The sequence below is a fragment of the Catharus ustulatus genome, chromosome 12, assembly GCF_009819885.2.
Source record: "Catharus ustulatus isolate bCatUst1 chromosome 12, bCatUst1.pri.v2, whole genome shotgun sequence".
Lineage (NCBI taxonomy): Eukaryota > Metazoa > Chordata > Aves > Passeriformes > Turdidae > Catharus > Catharus ustulatus.
This window is the reverse complement of record NC_046232.1, coordinates 4,544,850-4,569,523: the sequence shown is the minus strand read 5'-3', so window position 1 is coordinate 4,569,523 and position 24,674 is coordinate 4,544,850. Positions and strand designations below refer to the sequence as shown.

The 24,674-nt window shown below is 36.8% G+C and overlaps 1 protein-coding gene across 3 annotated transcripts in view; it reads right to left on the bottom strand.

The window, feature by feature from the left end:
- Window positions 1-4,046: 4,046 nt before the first annotated feature.
- VPS13C (vacuolar protein sorting 13 homolog C) overlaps window positions 4,047-24,674 on the bottom strand; it is a 76,497-nt gene continuing 55,869 nt past the window's right edge. For 2 of the 3 annotated variants that reach the window (XM_033071157.1, XM_033071159.1), the window contains 22 exons: window positions 24,534-24,662; window positions 23,821-23,954; window positions 23,469-23,595; window positions 22,317-22,552; window positions 21,847-21,997; window positions 20,677-20,817; window positions 19,564-19,645; window positions 19,405-19,474; window positions 18,863-18,974; window positions 18,426-18,539; window positions 17,840-17,976; window positions 17,496-17,577; window positions 17,191-17,304; window positions 16,863-16,938; window positions 16,549-16,712; window positions 15,985-16,030; window positions 14,849-14,972; window positions 14,096-14,210; window positions 7,590-7,681; window positions 6,499-6,622; window positions 6,153-6,236; window positions 4,047-4,765 (listed from right to left, as the gene is read on the bottom strand). In XM_033071157.1, the coding sequence (XP_032927048.1) occupies window positions 4,676-4,765; window positions 6,153-6,236; window positions 6,499-6,622; window positions 7,590-7,681; window positions 14,096-14,210; window positions 14,849-14,972; window positions 15,985-16,030; window positions 16,549-16,712; window positions 16,863-16,938; window positions 17,191-17,304; window positions 17,496-17,577; window positions 17,840-17,976; window positions 18,426-18,539; window positions 18,863-18,974; window positions 19,405-19,474; window positions 19,564-19,645; window positions 20,677-20,817; window positions 21,847-21,997; window positions 22,317-22,552; window positions 23,469-23,595; window positions 23,821-23,954; window positions 24,534-24,662 (2,544 nt within the window). In that variant the 3' untranslated portion in view covers window positions 4,047-4,675. Of the gene's footprint in view, window positions 4,766-6,152; window positions 6,237-6,498; window positions 6,623-7,589; window positions 7,682-12,431; window positions 13,302-14,095; window positions 14,211-14,848; window positions 14,973-15,984; window positions 16,031-16,548; window positions 16,713-16,862; window positions 16,939-17,190; window positions 17,305-17,495; window positions 17,578-17,839; window positions 17,977-18,425; window positions 18,540-18,862; window positions 18,975-19,404; window positions 19,475-19,563; window positions 19,646-20,676; window positions 20,818-21,846; window positions 21,998-22,316; window positions 22,553-23,468; window positions 23,596-23,820; window positions 23,955-24,533; window positions 24,663-24,674 lie in introns of those variants that run through there. The other variant, XM_033071160.2, reaches the window with a different exon arrangement.

Sequence of the window (24,674 nt, the reverse complement as noted above, 5' to 3'; positions counted from 1 at the left end):
TGTCATTTTAGCAAGGAAGTACATTTTCAGTGCTCCATCTGCTGACTCCAGTCAAGTAGCAGGGAATGGCTCTACTTCTCTGAATGAAATCCAAGGAAGAATTTCTTTTCCTTGTTGAAGTCTAATGAAGTTACTGTTTCCAAGTACTGATGTTGGTCTTCACATTCACGTATTTTCCCAATTATGGATGTAAAAGGAATTTGTGGCAGGATACTAAATTAGCTTTTTAATAATTAGGTTTTACCTCCAAAGACCTAGCCCTTTTATGGATTTTTCACGCTCCTGCTTTCACCTTCCTTCACTCCCAACCTATCATGTCAATATTATGAGGTTCCTCCCATCTCCCTCCCAGGTTCCCCTGGACTCTATGCAATCTAAAGACCAGATCAGGATAAAGAATTGGAAAACTGATTTCATAGTAAATAATATAAAATGTTGTCAAACTAGAGGTTTACTTGGTGACTGACAGGAAGGGTGAGGATAAAGTGAACTGAATCAAGTTTTAAATTCACATGTTCAGTTTTTTCCTTTTAAGAATTATTTCTTCTTTCATATTTCAGCTTTTCTCCCTCAGACAACTGAGGTAATTAGATTAAGCTACCACATTAGTTGATGACAAATATCTAGAAAAATCCCTATCAGAAGCAAATTGCAGTGCAGAGATAACACGTGCTAACATCTGGAGATCTGTATATTTGTCTCACTGTTACTTAGTGATTGTGCAAATAAGATCCATAATCCAAGGGACAGAATTACATTAGGATCATTAGTAAACTAAAAAAACATTCACATACCTGGAACAAATTTTAATTAGACATCTAGCTGTAAAACAACTTTCCCCCCCAACTTGGATCTGTCATTCTCCTGCTATGTGGTATCACAAGTTTAACTGGGAACTGCCCTCTCCCTCCAAAGCATATCTTTGTCCAGGGAATCTTAAAAAACAAGTTTAATAGCTTGTAAACAAAGCTTAATTAAAAAAGCTTAGATATTTTCAATTAAACTTGAAGTTGCATGTGTTGATTTTCAAACCCCTCCACTTGTTTCTTACATTAAAACTTCTCTAGTCAGCCCACTGGCATCTATTCCAAATTAATATAGACTCACTTTGAGAAGAAAAAGTCTAAATGAAATCCAATAAAAATTCTCATTGAAAGAGAGCCTAAAATCTCCATGAACAGTTAACAGCAAAATGGACCAAGCTCAGGTAAGAAATCAGTAAAGAAGTTGATTGCATTTTCAAAATACAACATTTCAGCATGTGATTATTTGTCTCCAGATTGGGTAGAAAATCAAGGAAAATTATCAAAGTAAAATGCTCTTTAAAGCTCACAGTTAAGTGGAATTGATAGCACTATCCTGTGAAGAAGCACGTGTAGCCATTATCTACTCCAGAAGTCCTCATGTCATTCTCTTTTTTTTAAGAATTAAGTGATTCTAAAAACGTAAGCACAAGCATATTAATGTGGTTTTCAATGAAAGAGCTTGACTGTATTATAATTTTTCTGCTACTGTCTTTTTTAAATGGTTACTAGGTCACAGATCTACACTGAGGAAGGCTGTACTGTTCTTTACCTAGGGGACAACTGAACATGCTGGGGCACGGGGGGCATGGCACAAAGGACTGAGCAAGTTTCAGAAGGTTTCAGGAGGCTACAGCTGGAGCAAGAGACTCAAAAGTCACAAGGACTAAACATTCATCCACACCTTGTGAAAAAAACACTTTAGAAGAGCTGGAGAAACCTATGATGAGCCAGAAAGCAAAGGAGTTACTGAAGCTAAGCAAGGACCCAGGCCTGACCTAAATGCTTGGAGTTCTAATTAACACTAATTTTACTGTCATAATATTCAGCAAAAAATGGCCTTTGAGACAGCAAAAAGCTTCTGGGTGCTCACTGAAAGGAAAAGGCTAGGAAGATGTCAAAACCTTGGCAACCTGGTGTGCTCAGTAATAATGAAAAACTCATAATGAAAAGATGCATAAAATCTCTAAGGTATGGAAAAACATTTTGTTCCCAGATACTTAAATTAAAAAAAACAAAACAACAAAAACAACAACTAAACAAACAAAACCAAACCAACAAAACCCACCAAAATCTTTGAAAAAGCTTTTCACTTGCATCACAGGACCTGCTTGAAATTCATCACTCAAGATTGTCTGAAAACGCACTGTTACCCTCTTACCCCAACAGATCATACAAATAGGATTTAACTCTGCACTTGCTCTCATGCTGGACATGCCATTAGGGACTAGACAAGAGACTCTCCTTGTCCCTTAACTTCCTCAGCCAGCACTTCAAGAAAATGCACCAGCTTAAGGAAAAGAACTGACAGGGAACAGGAAAAGAAAGTTCCCAAAGTCAGAGAGTAAAGCTCAGGTAGAATCAACAGCATTTGCAGCAGGATACAGCTATGCCAAAAACAAAGACAGAAGGAGACATGGAAAAGTGGAATGGAACACTAGAGGCAAGCCCAGGACAAGCACTGGAAACCAATTCATCCCAAAAATCCATTTTCATTTAACTAAGAAATGGAATTCCTCTCTCATGTCCTCTTCATCCAAGTGGTAAAGGTCATTCATCACTCCAGCTGGAGGACATCTACCAGTTCAAATTCAGCTAGCAACCCAAATTGCAAAGATGTCCATTTCAACATAACAACTACTGGTTATTCAAACTATTTTAAATAGGAAATTTCTTCATTGAACCTAATCACATATAAAGTGAGAGAATTAAATATCTACTGTTTACAATTCAAGCCAGAAAGTTTACCAAAAACATGAGGAAGTATATAAGGGAATCAAGCAGAACTCTGGAGTCAGAAATGAAGTCTTCAGAAATGTTTTAAGCTCCAATTCACCTAAAAATAGCCATATGACACTGTCTGAACGGGCACCACAAAGACTAAAGTGACATTTATTTTCAAGTATGAATTAAGAGGCAGTACACACACAACTGTTCCTGATGTCAGAAAACAAGATGCAAAAACTGCTGAGCTGTAGAAAGCTCTTCTGCAGTACCTTCATACTCCAATTGTTTTCATACAGTGTCAGTGACATGAGGCAAACCAACAGCACATCATGCACTTGAGAAGCAACAAAACTAAATCACAGTACAAATACTTGCATATAAAAATTTATTGTCATTTTTTAAAAAACATGAACTTGATATACGTACAACCTGGACAGCTAATTTATTTATTGTTTGAGCAGAGCTTTCTAGGAAACAGGTGAGAGCACAGAATTAAAGGCTGTACCACATTTTTTCCCATGTAGCAAAGTGGATTAATAGTCAAGTGCATACAACAATAATAAAATCATGTGTGCAATGCTCTCTACAAGTTTTGTGTTTGGCAGCCAACTTTCAAACGTCTTCAGCTTTATAACTTTGGTGAGCTCATAGGTACAAAAGTTAAGGTTGAGAGTGCATTTATACAATGCATCAGCCCTTAAGTGTAGAGTTTAAAAATCCAGGCCTGGTGCACTGTATGGATCTGTAGAAAAATATTGTCATTTTAGTTCATCAAGTTTGCAGCTACAGCTATTATCTAGCACAAAATAGAAGTAAGAAATAGAAATTATTCTTCCCAAGAAAGGAAGGAAATTGGAAAGGTCAAAGGTTTTTGCAAGGACACTGATTTTCTTATCTGATAGCCAAAGACTGACAGCAAAAGCTCCCAGTTCACTGATCACTGAATTCTAATCTGTTTGCTCACACAGTCCTTGACTCAGTTACCTATCGATGTGCCTTGTGTTAAGAATGGAACTTGTCTCTAGGAATTTCATGGGGTTATTCGTACCAGGCACACACTTCATGTTTAAATGTTGTGTTGAACTGAATGCTAAATGCCTTCAGGAAGAGAAACTGCAACAAAAATGTTACATCAGAAGTGAGTTTTAACTTAATGAGATGGCATGCTTCCAGTGGAGTAAGAGTTAATTTCTTAGATTTAAGTTTTTGACATACTATGCTAAACCCAGCGTGCTGTTCTTCTTAGATAACACTTTAGGCTACAGTGACACAACCAAAACCACTAAGAGGCACTTGAAAGGTAAATAATATTTTTCATTTTTAAAGTGCAGATTTTCATTTACAATATGACAATATTCCAAAGTAAACATTTCCAGACAACAGCCTATTTCTTTCATATATACTCATTCTTACATTGCTTCAATGCAGTATTTTCTAATATTAAACACTAAGAGATGGAATTATAGTAGCTAAATTATGTACAGTAATTTAAGGAGAATGTTGTCTAAAATAGAGTTTTAGCTTGTTTCAATCACGAACAGAAGTACTTCATCTGAAAAAACACCAGAACCACAACCACTACTACCAGTCTGTAAACCATAACCTTAGAGTGAAAATAAGATAATGACTTCATTTTAGACTCTTGACGTGAAAAAAGGCAGAAAATAAAATTTCAGAGTGGGAAAACATTTTATCAAGACTTGTAATTTTTAAACTGAAATGCACGTTGTAGAAATCCATTGTTTCCAAAAAAACTGTAGTTTGTAAAACTACAGTGTAAATGGCTGTTAACTTTGAAAGAAGACCTCAGATACTTTATCTTTACTTTTTGCCCAATGTTTCCATGTTGCTTCTAATCAATTTTAGGGAGAAAATTGCATACCTAACATTAAACCCAACAAATTCTGTCATTATCAAGACAGCGTTTAAAGTTTCCTCAACTTCAAGGATGCTCTCTTCACCAGCTTCTCTTGATTTCGTGTTCTTTGGGCTTCCTGAATGGCACAACAAATCCACTGTAAAAGAACACAGTGAAGGTAAAAAAAACACTTAAAGCAGGTAGCACTTTTCTTCCATAAGAGGCTTCTAAAACATACCTAATTCAACAAACATGTAAACCCCCACACCCACAGGCTGGTCTAAGTTAGATACTTAGCTCCTGATTCACATGCAACAATATTCAACTGATGAACAGAAACAGAAATTCACAAAAGGTAAATGGGTAGTGTTGCACTTGAGAGCAGAAAAATCTCTTTTTAATGTAATAGATACCAGCATAAACATTGGCAAAGGGAAGTGCAGTTAGGAAATAATACCAAAAAAGGTAATTAAACACAAGGAAGTATCCTTCTAGTGTAACCTGTGTGTTTTGTGCAATGCTCCAGGTTTGGCCATGCCACTAAGATACAGAGAAACTAAAAGGATTTAAATTGCTTAATTCCAAGTGTGATTTGGACAACCAGCTATAAGAGAAAGCTGAAGGAACATTTTTACACGAGACACACTAAAAGAACTAAGATAGACCCTTCCAGTACATAAAGGGCCTCAAAATTACAGCAATCTTTTTCCTTCCCAGTCTAACCCATTCTTTTAGGAGGTTCAATCAATTTAATAGCAGTAATTTGGCCCTGATTCTGAGTCCATCTGCTGACTTGAGATTTATTGAAGCTACAATTTCAAGCATGCTTCCAAGACTCTGTGGATCTAATTGATTTCCCATGGGGTATCAGGGAGAACACCTCCTCCTCTCATCACCTGATACAACACTACAATAACACAAATGGTTTCCTAGGTGAATTTTTCTATCCTTGAAGTACCCCAGAATCTATTCAAATTGATAGATCACCTTAGGTAAGTTACCTACAAGATCCAACCATCCACAGAAGGAAGGCTCACAAAACACTCCAGCCTCCCCAGCACAAATAGGAACAAACACTTAGAGATAAATGGTAGAAAAAACACATTTGGGGAGGGAGGAGGCAGGAATCTAAGTAACCCTTTTCATACAAGGTCCACTTGTACTGGCTTAGGTGATCTTGAAATAATCAGGAGGTATGTGAATCCTATAGACTACAGGGTATTTAAAACAAACTAGTACTTTAGATATTGGAATTATTTTCATTTAATGAGCTTTAATATACAAACCCTAAGACTATGTAGCTTCAACATTAAATTATTATTGTATAAACTCTCTTGAATGCTTTGGATTATGCTTTGGTCTCATCATACTCTTGGTAAAATATATTTTTCAACATAAAACCATGGTAAATGGTCCTCAGGCACAGCAGCCTATTCTCTAACAAGTCTCTGACATTACCATCTGTTTTACATGCTGAGTTTCAACAACTGCTAACAATATCATAAGAAAATAAGATTACAATAATTATAACAAAAATAACATACCCTTGCTGTAGCTTCATCCTGAAGCTGAACTGTCTTTACACATTCATGACCTGTACTATCCTTTCTTGGGAACATCTTTTGATCCTGCAGGAGAGGAGAACAAAAATGAGCTTCAGATGACTCACAAAACAAGAAAGCAGAATCTGATACTTAAATGGCTTGAATGCCAATTTCAGGTTAGATTTCAACATGGTCTCTGTCTAACCAAAGTGTCATACTTTGAAGAAACTTTCAGTAAATCCTGTAACATAGTCCCTTAGTTAGCAGTCAAAACCTAAGTAAGTTAAAGGCATGTATGGACCTCTAGTGAGTATTAAATAGAAGAAAATTTACATGCTTTTCTTACCAACACAGTAATTTTTAAAATATTTGCTTCATAGGAGGGATAACGCGTGAATTCTTCAAATAAGTAAACCCACTCTGTAGTTAAATGGCCTAAGATTTCCACTTCTTTCAAATATATCACTCTCCTGTTCAAGAAAAAAAAAAAAGTTGACAGTCAATTTCTCTCTGGGACTAGAACTTGGCTAGAAAAACTAAACAAAATGAAAGCATTTGTTTAAGAAGGCATTTTCTATGTGGATTTAAAGAATCCACTCAGTCACAGTGGAGCCATATTTCCTTAACACATTCTGAGACAATCACTTGTTCTTCAAAAGTCCTAGACGATCTAAAACATCACACAGTATGAGCAGGGCAAGAACTGGGATAAGGAAAAAGTGCCCATTTATCTAGGGCTGCAAACAACTAAACTGCCCAATTATCATTCATGGCCTTGGTCAGTGCCTTGAAATCTTGTTGATTTGCAGCCTAAATTCTGAGGTGTGGTGGTCATTATTTAAAAAACCACACTGGGAAGCCTCCATGGATAAGCCTCTCATACATTCAGGCAAGGTGCAAACTGGTGACCTGTGGAATGTGGAGATTATAATCCTTTTCATTATCTAAACATAATCAGAAAGTTTTGAGTGCTCAAACTCAGGACAGCAAACATCCTGAATTCTAAAACTTGTCAGATGAGTTAAATAATAATTTTCACGCTGGTACAAAGACCTAAATCTTCATTTAAAATATTCTTTAACGAACAAGATCATAGATGCATATTATCAAACTGTTAGGTTGACTGCAAACACTTATAATAAGCTAATCTGAAAAATCAAAAACAAAAAGAATAAAAATAATATTTCCCTCCACTATGATGGAAGGTTCACTGACCTCAGAGTAAACTATCTTCCCAAATTAGTATCTAGCACTGACATCACAACTAAATTACATTTTCCATTAAGGAAAGAAAATAAAATATTTTTTAAAATCAAGAAGAAAATAGAGAAGGAAAATAGATAAGCAGAGAATAGCAATCAGTGTAGGCTTAGCCAGATGTCAAATCCCCAAACTGAAATCATGTCAAGCCCTTAGGAAGCATTCAAAATTTAATACCTGTTGGTAACAATAAGGTTTGCTCTTCTGCCTCTTGGAATTGCACAGTGGTGTCGATACACCTCTTTTTCCAACTTTCTGATGTGCAACTTCTGAAATAGAAACAGAAAATAATTCTGGGGCTGTACAAAAACAAATAAAACCAAACAAAACAAACAAAACTAACAATCAAAACAAAATTTAAAAAAAACCCCAAAAATCAGTGTCTTGAATTCAAAAGCCTCCTGAGAAGTTACCTCATTGTTCTTTAAAGGCAGGTTCTCACAGTGCTCTCAGTCCTCAAGCTAAGTCACTGAGAAGTCTGATCCATTCCACTCAAAGGTAGAACACTGACACTGCTATATCAGTGTACTATTTCTTCAGCTTTGATTTCCTTTCTGTGCTACTAATTGTTTAATAATGTTTATTCTGCTACACTCCATGCTGTAGGCTTCATTTAAGAGTGAAAACCCTGCAAAGGTCATGTATCTTTATAAGGTACAACTCAGACCCTCAGAAAGAAACTATCAACACACAAATTCTCAATGTACCTCAAGAACATGCTTCTGAAGCAATGAGCAGATATGACTATACAATACCCAAAATACAAAGATGTATGAAATTACTGATCACATTTTGATTAGACAACTACAACTCAAGTGACAACCTACAAATACAGAAAAAGTTTTGAAATAAAGTACTGTAGTGCTCCTAGGATTTTTTTGGGCAATTATTCATTGATTTCTTTTTCAGACTTCCCATTCTGTACATACTCTTTGACTCAAGTATAATGTTTCCTAAAGCATGTCACCAGGATTACAATATTTCATCAACAACATAGACCAGCACAGAAGACAGGTCACTCCACATCAAGCTCCCAATAACACTGGATTAAAGGCAGCAAGACTCACAGAGTGATACCTGAACACATTTGTAGGAAAGGAATATACATCAAATCATGCAGAAATAAATAAAAGCATGAAATTAATAATAGGAACCAGCAGGAAGCCAGCCTCAAAGTGGGTATGAAAATAAATCTCTGTCAACTACAGATTTTCCTAATATGAAAGAAGTCTTTTTTTAAAGACACGTATAAATAGTGTTTAATTAGCAAAAAATAGCAAGACAATTATGTAAGTATAAAGTCGATGCATATTAGCTTTGTACCCTCCAGGTCAGTACAAGCACCCTTTTCTATTATACAATCTGTTTTAAGGGGAAATGGGTAGCTTTTCCCTTATGGGGAAACATAAAGAATGCCTGGATGCAGGATGCATGTACTTCAGATCACCCTTTAGCAAATGGTGGCCCCAAAATTGGTTTGATATTCTTCAGAGCAAAGTAAGAGGACTTTCAGTTCATTATACAGTTGCTACTGTGAAATTCAGCCTCTATAACAGTAAATTCCTCAAGTTCTCATTCCTCATGTTTCTGACAAACTAGTAACAATAACCTAAAGAGGAAGGACAAAAAATTCAGGATGTTTTTAGTTATTTCTTGTAAATAGCCATTTCTTTTTTATTTCCTTAGATGGACCCATAAAACCAAGATAACAGCAGAGGCCCCACTGGACTCCACAACTGACTGCCTGTGATTAACAGGTTTAACTCTATGCAGTGTAAGTTATCAACATGGAAAGATCAGCTTACATAAATATCAATTAAAAGGTTTGACTTTTTTTATATTTTCATTTTATTTTCATATATTCAAAAGTTCAACGAATATCTTAAAGCATCATCATACAACACAAGTGACTCCAAAAAATCCTTTAATCTCAGAAGTGGATGAATATTCAAGAACTGAAATCAACAGCACAGTGTTTTCCTGGACTTGCTCTCAAGTGATATTATGTTTTGCAATACATTTTAATCCAGCATTTTTCAGCAATCAAAACCATAGGGTCAACCAACATATTCTATAAAAAATATCCCTTTCTAACCATCTTAAAAATTTCTGAAACTGCACAATGTACATGAAAGGAAACAAAATGCCAAAAAGACTGCTTATCTCAAAGTCTCCTCAAAACATTAGAAGAAATATGGCAGTATATGACTAAAATGAAAATATGAACTCACCTTTTGCACCTGAACCACAGCTGTTTCAAAAACAAGTAAAAAATTGAAAAAATAGAATACCCACCACCATGAGAAGACTGTAATTCAAAGACTGCAATACATATTCTGAACCCTTTTGTTGAATATGAAGAAATTAGACATGCCACATATTTAAACAGATTTATTCATAAGCATGTTTCTCTATTCAAACTCAAAGCTTTGGAGAGAAAGTCTGTTTCTCATAACTTCAGAAACAATCCCAATAGTATTTTTAGATTTTACATGCAATATGTTACCAAAGTAAGTGTACCACTGAGGCCTGTGCCTGAAAGATGCAGTACTTCTCAGAGCTATTCTCAATACACCTGATACGTGCCAGCACAATGGTGGTGGCATTATGTAAAAAGGGGGTTGCACTTGATGTAAATCTGCACATTCTTAAAATTTAGACATCTTTATCAAAAGCTGTTATTTTTATGAGCATACTAGAGCACTTTGAAGAAGTTAACTCATCTTTATTTTACATGGAAATGAAAGAACCAAAGCAAATTTCCACAGCAGAACCGAGTCTAGCAGAAATAGAATCTGCAGTTTCCAGCACAGTCTGCGCTCTGTCACACAACACTGTCTCACCACCCTGCCTCAATTATTCATGAGGTGTTCTCTGTCCTTTATACAGCTCCATGCTTTAACTGGGAAATGAAACAAAGTAACAGCAACAGCCATTGAATAATATATGAGTGACATGGTGGCAGCCCTGAGGAGCTGGGCGAGCAGCAGCCCCTCACTGGGCACAGCCTCTGCAGGCACATGGCAAAGCCCAGCATCGCCAAGCCAAAGGCTGCCACCACCTGCTCCAGCAAACCACAACTCAAACACTCCCCAGACCATGATTAGAATGCTTGAGAACTGATTCCCTGAAATACAGTTCTCCTAAAGCTGCCCTATTTGTCCTTCAAGTTCTCCAGCTATGCTGTTGTCTGGGGTTACAATACAGGGTGTGATAAAAGGTATCTATTCTATCACCATCTGTTGAGGGTGGGGGCAGTGATCCTTATCTCCACGGTAGATATTCTGCTAATGGGCCATCCATTGAAACCAGGCAGGGCATTGTTCTTTATCTTTTCACAACCCATCCTTCCTCCAGCCAGTCATTTTCTGCTAATGGCCATTGAGTCCCACTGTGTGACTGATAAAATTACTGCATCCCATTGGAAGTTGCTCCAACCAGGGGGAAGAGCCCAACATTTCTTACCAAGATAAAAACAGAGGTTTTGGGACACTAAGGGAGCCCCTTTCTCCACTGGACTCCAGAGGAAAACCGGATTTCTCCACATCACCACTGGACCTCCACAGGGAAACTGCACCTTGTACAGGAGCACTGCTCCAACTGAGCCACATCTGTCACTGCAGGAGGATGCAGCCACCATGGAATGGGACTGCTACCAACACCCTGCCTGACGGGGTGTCAGGCTGTACTCTGACTTTGTCAGGGTTTGGGGTTTGTTCTTTGTAGTGCTGTATTTCTATTTTAATTTCCCTAGTAAAGAACTGTTATTCCTAATTCCCATGTCTTTGCCTGGGAGCCCCTTAATTTCAAAATCTTAATAATTTGGAGGGAGGGAGTTTACATTCTCCATTTCAAAGAGAGGCTCTTGCCTTTCTCAGCAGACACCTGTCCTCCAAACTAAGACAGCTGTGCATTTATGTTTAAGAAAACACATCGTGTACTACTCAGCTCTGTGAGATGAGGTACGGCCAGCACCATGGCAGATCTGACTTCTTAGGTTTTGAATTGACTGGGCACATCCCTATACAGCCTACATACCTTAAATCCAGCATTTCTGGGACAAGGAACTGCATAAACAAGTTTACACAACTGAACTGATCTACTCCACCTGGCTATGGTCCTCAATTTGCACCAAAAACCTGACTTTCCTGTGGAAAAGGTACCTTTTCTTTTAAAACCTACAGGTTTGCCCCTCTAAGACAAGCTATAATGCCTACGTTTCACACAAAAGCAATTAAGTGAAACATTTTTCCATCCAATCACTGGATGATATTGAGGCACCTGTTTCTTAAGGTTATCTTACAAGGTTTCCACTCTGTGAGCCTATATTTATTTTAAAGGGACATATGCTTAAATGTAGTTAAAATAGATGAGAAGGTGTGGATTCTGGTTAAACTACTTGTAACATAGGATCAAAACTGGATCCAAAAATAAACAGCACTTGTATCTCTTGTGATTAAATTTGTAAGTGCACATAGAACTTTCTGACTCATCTTTTTCATTAAATATCTGATTTCATGTAAAGACACTGTCTTGTCTTGCTTTACATCACTTGCTAACTTACATTAGAAAACAAAGCCTTCTCAACACTGACCTCTAGCACAAAAATCAAGAACAGTAATTAAACCTCTCCTGTATTCCATTAAGTGACTTGTTGAAAGAAATAAACTGTATATAGAGGATTCATTCCTGGTTTGTATCCAGTTCCAATCTACAGCTTTTAAGAAAAATATAAATACTAGACGTAAAGGAACTGCATAATATCAAATTTTCTGTGTTGATTGTGCCACCTCTTCCTTTCTGCTAGATGTAAAATACATAGTAAAAAAAAAAAAAAAACCCCAACCAAAAAAAAACCCAAAAAAAAAACACAAGAGGAAAAAATTTGGCCTGCTTAGTATACCACAGCTTAACTTCATTTAATCCACTAAAAAAAGTTGATAAATGGTTTCTTGAATTATTTTAAATTGACCATTACATTCTAAAAGGCATTACCAGCAAAGATGCTTCTGTTCAACATTTTTGCCCATGATAGGCAAAAAATTTGCTCTGACAACAGCTTATTAAGCTCAGCTTGCTAATTTGTAAGATGCTGTATTAGTAACAAAATTTATGGCATTGCTTAGTATAGAAATACATACACTTATTTATGTGTGTGTGTGTGTGTGTAAATTCCTGTTAACATCTGAAAGTTTAAACTTTTTTTTTTATGTCTAAGAGCAAAGCCCCTGAAGATTCTGTGAATAAAATCCAGAGTCAGCTAAGCTCACTGTATGTTTCAGCTGAGCAAAGTTCATAAAGAATCAGCAGTAGTAACTTGAAGGCATAATGGGTCAGAAGTTGTGTAGCTGACAGTCCTACGACAGCACAGAAAACACAAGGTTTCTATGAAAACAGTACTTCCAGGTTATGAAATTACAAGCATTTTCCCAGAAGTAAATTCCATTCACTATCACTATTTTAAATTTTGCTCAAGATGTTGCTCTGCCCCTCTGTCCACAGCCCTACCTCTAGGAGATAACCAATAAATAAATGAACTCATGGTCTAACCCCCACGATTCTTTTTTTTTCAAATGCCTTCTGTGGCTGTCATTCATAAGGCGCTAAGCATCCTCAGAAAAAAATATATATAGGAAACAAACACTCCCTGTCTCCCCTTCTGATTCACTCATCTAATCTTGCTGAAGATGGTTATTCAAGTTTGTTTTCTAAGCCTGAACAACATGAAACACTGCTTTATTCAGCTGCTACAGAAAAGATAGAGAAGAAGGGGAGAGGACATGGTAAATGCAATCATGCCCTTTATCTAAATACTTTAAGCAGATGAAAGACCATGATAGAAACAGACAAGAAATGTGGAAAGTGTTTACTCCATTATTCCAGTTCTTGCTGCATGTTAGGAGAGAAGGAGAAAGAAAAGAAATGTTAGAAAAGTCTATAAGGATAAAAAGAACATGTACGAGCAAGTAGCAAATATCCAAGTTTTGGTTGTAAAGTGTTAATGTAGACAGTTATTTTACTCTAACTTTCTAGCAACAGAATAAGCATTTATAGGTAAGTATTAAGAACACAAAGTCTGAAATACAAATTAACCAGATTCTGACAATCAAGAACTTGAAAACTCATGTTGTTCATTTTCTGTGTGTTAGGCACATCCACATAAGAAAGCAGGCTTAATGCCCACACAGTGCCTGTAGCTATGACAGATTACTATTATGAACAACATAAGGAAAAAACAGAGAGGTATTTTGAAAATTCATGCAGTTTTTTAAACTGATGATACAACCAAACAATTCCAGGTCTATAGCTTAGTTGCTCAGTCTGTAAACCAGCCTCAGCTTTGTTATAAAGACAAAAATTTGGAACTATCAAAAGAGGGTTTTTTTCACATATTAAATCTTAATCCTAATAATTCTTAATCCTACTACCTCTTTCCAGAGCATGAGGAGTGACTACAGAACATAAAATGGAGAAGCCCATATAACAGCAATGCTGCAGTTTCCATTTTGCATTCAGCTTGCTCCAAGCACTGGGTCTTGCCTGCTATCCAGGCTTGCTTTATGAAATAGGCTGGGGCAAATTTTTACTTCAGATAATGACTGCTACAGATTGATTACAACTTAATCCTTTAAGGAACCCTGCAGGTTATAGAATTTTAACTGTGTTTACAATGCAAAACATACCTCAAATAAATCATACCCCTCAGCTTCCACCCTGTTGTAGGGCCGGATGATGCCATCTTCACGGATGAGGCGTGGGGGACGGAGATTTGACACTTCTTCAGTTGATTCTGCCACCCTGCCATAGACAGTGCAACATTATTCTGGTAAGCTTAATACAATCCTGAGTTCCACCAATACATCACACTTCACCCTTTCACTTGCCACACCATCCCACTAACACATCCTGGGTACCCTGCAGATGTAAATAGGATAGACAGATAATAATAAATCAAAAGTAGCATTAGCCAATTAAACAGCCAGACAAATAAGCGGGAGAAGTTTATTCCCAAATGCAGATCATTTACTAAGGGTTCACAAGTTTAGTAACACACTATCCAAAGGTCTCATTAAAACACAAGGAGACCCTGATGTGCACTGCTAATCAAATTTCAGACTGGGAAGTTTTACTCTGAAAATTTAGCCATGCATTTTTCACATTAAATTTAACTAACATTTCTCCTCAGGGGAAGCAGTAAAACAAAAAAAAGGATTAGTTACTTTCTACCTGAACTACCACACTGCATCATGTTCTCCAAAGCAGCAATTTCCCCATCATCATAAAATACATTCATTACAGGCTACGGGACATTTCTCAGCCTCACATATCATTCTGCTTTTTGTATTTAACAAGTAATCATGTGGTACTACTGGAGCACTTTAACACCTGGTATCCAACATAGCAGAAGTACTTCAAAACTTGCTCTTGCACTGTACCTTTGAATCCCCTGGAAGGTACTGCTTGCCATATCTACAATGCCTCCTGTCGGGCGGGCTACCACTCCTACAAGCCCCTTTCCAATCCCTTTAAAGAATCCAGCTGCACCTTCTTTTTTAGCCCCTTTGAAAGAATAGAAACAGAAAAATAAATGTTTTCATTACCTACTTAACCACAGAATTAAACCATTATTGCTACAGGGGAAGTGTTTTGAATCAGAAACAACCCATAGCCATTGATTGCATAGAGTCCTATTGTAAAAAGTGCTGTCTGTGGAAAATCACCCCCTACTTCCTGGTCTGCTCAGACACATCACTGTTCACTTAACACCTTATCAGCCTCTGAAGGGCCCAGAACTGAGAGGTTACCAAGATTCTCCTTCTCATACTTTCAGTCTGGACTATAGGCCAATAGATGAGTTTTTTATTAGGTTGATAGTAATAACAAAATACTCTGAAGACACTAAGATGCACAAGTATGATATAAGTTAACTATCCAAAAATTACATGGTTCTGGTGATATCTAACTAAGGAAGAACCAAAGGAGTGTTCAGAAAGCAGGTGTGGTCCCCCACCCAACAGACAAGGACTACATATCAAAGCATCATGCAAAAGCTATAAAATACCACACAGTTACAACTGACTCCCAACATTTAAATCACTGCAGTTGAAGATAAATAAGAGGCATTTTATCCTGGATATTTTTCATCATCTATCATTTTCATGAACAAGAACAAATACTGACTTCAGGCATAAAACCAAATTTGTTTTTTAAGATTTCTCTGACCTTTGGAGTCACAAAAATCTTTTTCAGCTGGTGATTTTTACTTTATTATTTTTACTACCTTTATTCTGGCTTCAGACAATAAATTGGGTACTACAGCAAGCCTAACAAAATACATCACAGAGACAATGCCTTCTCAACCCATACAAAGGTTTAAAAGGTGGTAAAGCCAATAATAGATATAAAGATATTAGAGGAAAATACTGTGTAAATTCACATTTGAATAAGAAATATAAAAATCATGCTATGCCTTAGCATCACCTTGCTTGGATTGATATTTCTTAACATTACAAAATATATTGTAAAGTACTGAGAAACCTCTTAAGCAGTGCAGTGCAGCCTTTGTGCTTACCTTCTACTGGTTTAGTGATGATGCCTGTCACACCTCCAACAACACCCTAAAACAAACATAATTAAGTTCCCTATGAGAAACTGGAATGCTGTCAGTCGATGTGGACAACCTGTTGTCTCACATCCTTATTTTAATACTTTATAATGGAAAGTTCACTATCAGAAACACTGGGAGTTTTGGCTTTGTTTTTTCTCTTACTTTATATTTTTAAGAGAACTATAACTGAGGGAAAGACTCAAATGACAGACTAGACTGCAAGGCCAAGTAAGGGCCCAGTTACCTTATTTACCTAACATATTTGTTGAATATGAGTTGAATTATTTATAGAATTCACAGGAGAAATAGGTGTTATTTCCTGTTCGAGATCCTAACTTCACTTCCTCCGACTGACCAGAAACATGACCTCAAACACAACAGCTTATGCACTACACTGAGTCTCCTATAAACCTACTGCTTGTTTGTCTCTTCTGTTTAGTTAATTAACCAGTGAAAAAGGTATCAAACTTTCTTGTAGATGATTTTCAAGCAAGTTGGCACATCAAACACTCATCTCCAAATCCATACCCGCAAGAGGCCTTTTCCTCCTTTGGCCAGGCTCTCCCCAAAGTCTTTTGGCTGCCGACCCATTTCCTCTCTCCTTTTCTGCTGAAATTCTTCGTCCAGAGTAATGGCAGCCAAGCCTTTGCCAACAGTGCCAGTGATCCTGGACACCATCCCTGCTGCCCCACCTGAGGGAACAGGGCAGTAAGCAAAAGTTACTGTGCTTTCACAGCATAAGAGCAGACAACACACATGAAGCCAACAAGTTCATAACAATTTCCCTTCATATTCAGTTTAGAAATGATGAATTCACCAAAAAAGAACATTATGACACATACCAACTGTGTGCCCAAGAAGACTTCTAACACCAATTACAAGGCCTTCAGCAAATTCTTCAGGTCCTTGAACAGCACCCTAAAAAATGAAATTCATTAGGAATAGCAGAAAACTACACAATAATGCAGCTGTTACAAGAAAAACTAGCAATTCCTTTACATTGATGCAAGTAAGACTACCTGAATAGGTTATTTCCTTGAAATTCACATTAAAAAATTACTGCTGCCTTCCTGTTCTGGGTATGGAATACAGTGACAACAAGCTATAAGCCTACCAGCACATTTAATCAGCCTTTTATAAAGACACAGTTAAAGAATCAGGAACTCATACCTGGAATGGCTCATAGAAGAAAGCTTCAACTCCCTCAGACAAACCTCTGATCAAACCAAATGGATTTCCAAGAACATCTAATCCAAGTACAAGAACATACATCTGTTTCAGGAACTAAATGATGAGAGGGAAGAAAAAAATGCAAACAACAAAAGCAGTGTTATGAGCTGTTGTCACATAAATCAAAACCTTAGCCTGGTTCATTTTTCAGTTTACTACCCAAGTAAGGTATTAGAGTGCCCAACTAAGTATTTGGTGAAGACATACCCAAAATTTTACAAAAAGGCTTGACTAAATAAGCTTACTTGTTCACTGTAATGTCTAATAACTCTCATCCTCAGTTGATCTCTCTTGCAGAATTGGTATTTAATTTCAAAGAAAGCAAGTCTGAAAGACAAGTAATCATACATTAGTTAAAGACACCCTTCCTCACCCAAACACTTCTCCGCTTTCCTTCATAGAATGCTGAAGACTATTGCCTTAAAAAGGATCCCAAGCCCATCTTCCCTCCATTCCTCCCCTTCTCCTAAAGCTGTATAGACTTATATCAGCAAAGTTTACCATGGATCCAATTATTAAGTGCACAGCAGCTTTATTCAAAGCATTAAAAAAACCCCACAAACAAGCAACCCCAACCAATTTTGCTTACTTGAAAATAAGATCATCCACATCTGTTAGAGTAGCTCCAATACTTTTCAACAGCAAATTCAGAGAATGGATGGCTATCATTTCCTCTCCTTTATCTGATGCTTCTCCACCAGAAGCCAGAGACAAACTCAAATGCAACTGTCACGGCAGAATTAGTAAAACAAAACAAATCAAGACCAAAAAATGCCAAACCAAATCAGACAGGTCACATGGTGTACATGTAAACAAATCAGTGATGAAAATTAAGGAAAGTTATTATTTCATCTAGTGATGACTTTTTTTCCCTTGCAAAAAAAAAAATCCAACTGCTTCAAGAGAGACATGAACACAATCTCATGAAAATGCATTTTAATACAATTTATGATACATTACTTTATTCAGTATTTTATCTGGCTTTCAGCATTATTATACCCATTGATTCTTCCCACTTAGTTATGGTTAAAGGTCCATTGGTACTCACAGGCAATAGAGGAAGTTTTCCAACAAAGTATTAAATTCTAGAGAATGTATAAATCCCCACTAGGGATGTATTTACTGTAATGAATAAACTGGATGTTTTATTAACCAATAATCTCTCTACTGCCTACCTTAATTGGAGAAATATGGAAATGTTCAAAGAAGCTGAGCATTGACAGGTCTGTTAGGGAAGACTCCATTAGCTCAGTGTTAAGTGCATCCACATCTTGCTGAATTAATTTAAACTGGTTTCAATATTTAAAAAAAAAAAAAGAAAGTTAATCTCATCCATATGTGTAATACAATTAATCATATTATAGCTAAATGTTTTATATATGTAAAAATAAACAGTAGAAAAAATTATCATAGTTAAATACGACTAACTACTTATATATGAGTGCACTAATGAATCCAGGGATAGCAAAAAAAACCCAAACAACCCTTAACAGAAAGAAAATTTCTGGATGATTTTTCCATTTTATATTATATTGATATTCACTTAAATTCCTCAATCACTTATGGTCCCACTGAAGCAAAAGTCAGTTCCTCTATCTCTCTCATAGATTACCCTTTGTCTTTCAGCTTCTGGGTCTGTAGATGGAGTGAAAAGTTCACTAAGGGCTCCTAGAAATCCTTGATCAATTTTCAGTGCCATTTCCTGGATAAGAACCATGAAGTACCTAAAATAGGGAAAAAAGTGTATACTTGTATAAATTTAACTTAAATATTATTTCCTGCCTAGCCTACACAAGTGAAGTCTTGCTATGCAATGTCACATATTAAGATTTACAATCCACAATATCAATTGTCAATTTATAGTTAAGAAATGCTTACTGGCAACACTGCACAGCAAACAGATGTGCAACTCTGATACTGTAGTACAAGAAGGAAATCATTCTGATTACTAAGAATTTGCATAACAGTCCCTTCACGTGGTCAGTCACTTTCTAAAAGTAAGTTCCTTTTTGAACAATGTATTTTACTGGAGACATTTAAAAACTCAATCTGAAGTCAAGACTGGTTTGGATAGAAGGGCAAACTTCAGAACAAAGTTCCCTTCTACAATATATTGCATCTGTAAAAACAAATTACAATTACTGTTACACTCACTTGAATTGCAGGACTTGGCTGTATTCATTGAATCTAGTGATGATGCTGATGTCAATGAAGGGCTTTGGCTCTAAAGAGAAAAAGATACATTAAAAAAAATTGCCAAGCTCCTACTTTCAAGGCTGAATAAGTCTGATATTACTATAGGCTTTCTCTTACCTGAATCCAAAGCAACCGACTTGGGAGGGGCTACAGGGTGAAACACAACAGGAAACATCGATCCTGGTAATTGATTATCAACCTTAAAAAATATTGCATAATTACAGGAATATTTTAGTGACATGATAATCAAGCCCAGTTCCCATTTTAGAAGGCTTAAATAACTTGTTTATAAATTGTGCTCAAGAGGAATGCCCTACTTATTTGGGTAGAAGGAGGAAAAAGCAAAAGGATTACTCTGATACCATTGCGGAATGTTACTCATTCAGTTATAAAAGATCAGATGGTTGCATGTGCTGCACAAGGGATGCCTGAGAGAGGTTCACACCCACAAAGACTCACTCACAAGGTCTGCAACTGACAGCATACATTGACTGTATGGTGAAAACCACTTTCAGGCGGTTTAATAAAATCAAAATGAAAGATAAAAGGAAAGAGCAAACTTCCCCACCAGCTGGTCAGAAAAAGCACTAGGGTCCTCAGTAAAGGACAGCAAATGGAGATGAAGATGGCAATGATGGTGACTCAACATTATTTCCCTCTAGCACTGAACACCTCTCACTAGTACCTGCTAAAGTGCTCTACTGGCAAATTTAGCAACACAGTACTGACTGGACTATGCAGATCTGCTGCAAGTGCTGCCCATTAATTCAGCGTTAATATTACATGTAGATACATTATTGCATACTATTTCAGTATTTAAATGCCTGTTCTCTACTTCCCATTAGACAGGCAGTTTTTGTAGTTTAGGTCTCTAAATCCCTAGATATTACTCTGTAGAATAATGTTACACTGCTGTGTAAAAACTACAGTAAGCAAAAATCGAAAAAGGCTGAGGTCTGTTTTAAAACACCAAAACACAGATCTTTAGAAATAAACTCTACATCTTAGCACCCTCCTTTACATTAGCACACAGTTTTGTGGAATTCTTTCCATACTAGTTGCAAAATCCTGGGATTGCAATTCTGCAATACTTTTCCATCACAGTACCCCTGCTACTCTGATGTAGAGAGCAAAGCACCACATGCATAAGATTTGGAGATACTTCTCCACATAAATGAAAAAAAGCCTTAATGTGTCTGTTCAGTTTCAAAAGCAGAGGAAGGCTGGTACCTGCAGCCAGTACAACTGAGCCCGTAGGCTTCTTTGGTGAGGTGACTGTTTGAATTCAACCTGAATTCCTGACAGAAAGTTACGGCGGATGCTGCATCGGACTGGGAGACGCATTTCCATTGGAGAACTACCAAAATTCACCTGCAAATATAAGAAAGCAGAGCTAAGATACAGTTTAATTTGGGAAACAACAAAATGGCACATTACTAGTTAACAGACTAGCAAATGAACTCTGTGGTTTTCCTTATTATCAGATCACAAGGCTACTGAATTTTTCCATCTAATTAACTACATGGAAAGTAATGAAAACCACCAGTAAGTCTCACAAGGACATTACATAGCAGCTTTAGTTGTCCCAAGCAGGAACCTCTGTGCCATCTAAGTAGCTATTTCTTCATTAGTTATATATTACACTGGCATAATTAAAGATATTTATATGGAGCTGACTCTTTTCCTAGCTGATGTTTTTCCCCTGATGCTGAAACTTTTAAGTTATGAGAAGCAGAAGCATAAAGCTCCCCTTTATTGAGAGTGAAACGTAATGACCTATAGTTAAAATATTTGATACTATATACTATAAATGCATTACTGCAGTGGTCAAAACTTCAGAATTCAAATTGCTGAGGGTGTATACATGTTTTTCAAATGAAAGGATGATATAGGAAACAAGCTTGACTGTGGTACTATAAAGTGGTCGTATGGGACTTAGCCATTTGAATACGCTTCTCATGCATGGAAAACAGGTATGTACAATTGATGTCTGAACATGCTCAGGTAAGTGGATTAATTTTAAGAGTCCTTGAAAAGTGCAGACTCCTTTACCATATCAAGTAATGGGAACTGCACCTTATTAAGAAACTAAAACCAAAATTTCTGCAAAGAATTTAGGGTATATACCGCAAATATAGGTTCACAACCAACATGCAGACATCAAGCAATCTTTTCTACCACACAAAAAAAAAATCCTTCGAAATTCTTACTTCATAATACAAGCCTGGATAATCTCTCAGTACTGCCTTAGTATCCGACACAAGACAAAAACATTCTACTGTGCACAATGTGCAACCCTTTGTCTTCACACAGCATCTATCCCAACTTAGCAAACCAGAAGTCTGTTTTAACTGTTGCACTTGTTCAGCAAGCATTTGAACACTAAAATTCAATACATACTTCAGTATTGCTGTCCAGTTTATGCCAACAAGGACCTTGGAAAGCACTCTTGGAGAGATACTTTTGATATGCTTGTTCCAATAGGTTTATCTGCTTTTGATTAAATGGTATCCACTTTTGCCTTGGTTTGCGTTCCCAAACAACATCAGAACTGCGAGACAAATAACAAAGTTAACAATTTCAGAGTACTTATACCTTTCTTATGCATGCAAGCCATGTAAAATATATTTTCTAATTTCTCAGGCTCAAAAAACCCTATTATGTCTTTTTTTAATATAAGCTAAGAAAAGGAGGCAGTTAAATCCTATTGGTTCTAATTCCACAATAGGAATAAATGCAAAAACTTTATTTTAATTAAAAATGTTTCAACTTAACTTGAAACATGTCCCCTTCAACTCTATTGCTAAAATTATAATACCCTGCCAAATTTTGGTTATTAAAAGGAACATTTACACTTCCATATGCAATACCTAGTAATTCCTATGTAAGAGATTTCTTTTTTATTTTCATTGTTAACTAGAGAAAGTCCAAGACTATGGATTGACAAGTTTATTTCTTGATCAGGTTGCTCCAGCTCCTCTGCTTGTCGTGCTTTAGAAACCAATGCCACATCATCCGTGAAGAGCAGCACCCGTTGGCGTCCATCCAGGAAAGACACCCAGTGAATTTGAATATTTGCATTATAAGGGAACTGGCCACAGTCATCCTATGTCAGAGAGAAAAAAAGCACATTACAAGAGAAAATCCATGATGTTGCTCTGTGTTTATAAGCAAGTTTACAGACAAACACAAACAAGAACCCAGTATTTTTCCTGTTTGTTCAGTTCACTGCATTGTCCTCACCTGGCTGCATCTTGTACCCTAACACTGGAAAGAAGTGGGAGGTTGGGATATTTTTTCCTCCCTTTTGTAAACTAAACATTTCAGCAATACTTGTGGTCTAGAACAGTACTGGAAATCACTAGGAAACAAAGGCCTTCAGAGCAAAGCAAAAGGCTTGGAATCTTAGTAACAGCAGAAGAAGGCAATAAATACTACACCATGAAACAGTAAAAGCAGACAATTACTAAGATCTCTGCTCTTCTAAAGCAGATACTCCACATTTTTTAATTTCTAAGGCAAAATTGAGATAATTAAAGCCCTTTTATCAAAAGCCCCAAAGAATCATGAATATAACCATAATTATATGGTAAGGAAATTGGTTTTAAACTAAAACCATTTTTAAATGTGAAAAATTTAACCCAAGGAAGTGTTCATACAGTAAAGCACACTATAACTGGTTCTGTCTGAGTTCAGGTGTGTGAAATTAAACCCAACAACTGACACTCAAGTTTGCTTTACTGTCCCTTCTTTTACCTAGTAGTATTTTTCAGTTTTGTTCACTCTCTGCTACTCAACAGACAAACCAATCCATCTCTGAAGAATTCATTTTAATGTAAGCTGCAAGTGGGCAGCTAATTACAGACAGACACACTGGACTGTCGAAACATCTAAAATCTTGCTTCTTGACAGTAGCTAAAAGTCTCCTACAGGATGAGACAGATGCAAAGTTACTGAGGAAGCTTTCTCCCAGATAGTTTTAATTCTGGAGTAGTCCTAAATTCTCCCCTTATAAAATTTACCTTAAGAAGGTCATGTTCACCAAAACTTTGAGAGTAGCCCCAAGTCAATTTTCTTGGTTTGGTTGGATCAGTCCAGGCAAAGAGGCATACTTGCCTTGGTTTCAACTCCATTTCCTCGTGCAATCCACTGCAGGTTAAAAGTAAAGGAGAAAATTACAGCATTCACTGGTTAAAAGCACTGATGGAAGTGGTGCCACAAACCCCAGTACTAAATACTCCACCCCTCCAGCAGTGAGGCATGAAGGGCCTAAGTTATTCAACCCAGACAAGTCAAGGTGTAGGTTCATCAGCTCTTGGTGATGTTTAATCAGGATATCCTGATTAAATCCTGTGAATTGTTTCTTTCACATACCTCTGTTTATATCTGAGAGAGTCCCATGGAGTATGGTTAACAATCAGAGCAGGGGCAGCTCCCTCATGGTAATCCGTGAAGCTTATCACAGTAGAATGCTCTGAGACATTCACATCTACCAGCAAGCCCCCATTCTGGAGAGGAAGTTTGACAAAGCCCAGTATTTGTTCTATGCATTAATTCAAGTTTGAACTATGATAAGCATTATAGCCAAAGACTTTACTGAACACAGTACCTTTATAAACACATTCCCTAATGCTAGGCTACAGTGAGTTCTGAAATTATAATATTCTTCATTTGAGTCAAATTAATTTTACCATGAACTGTGCATCTCCAAAATGCAATAGCTTATCAAGAAATCCTAAAATATAACGTATTTTTGTTACCTATTTAAACAAACTGAAGGCACCCAAGACATACCCTCTACAAAAAGCCCAGATGCCAGAAGTGCAGTACAGCATTGTAACTTAATACCAATACAGCTGTTCAGTTTCCTATAAGCTTGTCACAAATAACTCAACATGACTACACAACTATGGAAACATTAACACTGCAAACCTCATTCATAACTTTTTTTATGCTACAGAACTGAATGACGCGCAGCGTACCCATAACTTAACATACAAGGTTTTGATCTTGATGATTTCATTGAATCAAGTTACCATAGGGCTAAAATGAAGAATTAACAAAAGACTACACAAAGTCAGTCTCACCAATTCTTCCAGTTTCAGAAGAGTACCATTATCCTGGGTTTTAAACAAGAATGGTTTGGATGAGCTTTCATAGCCAACTACTCTTACACAAAGTTCACCAGATGAGTTTTCAGGCCAAAATGGAAGACACTGTAAGACAAG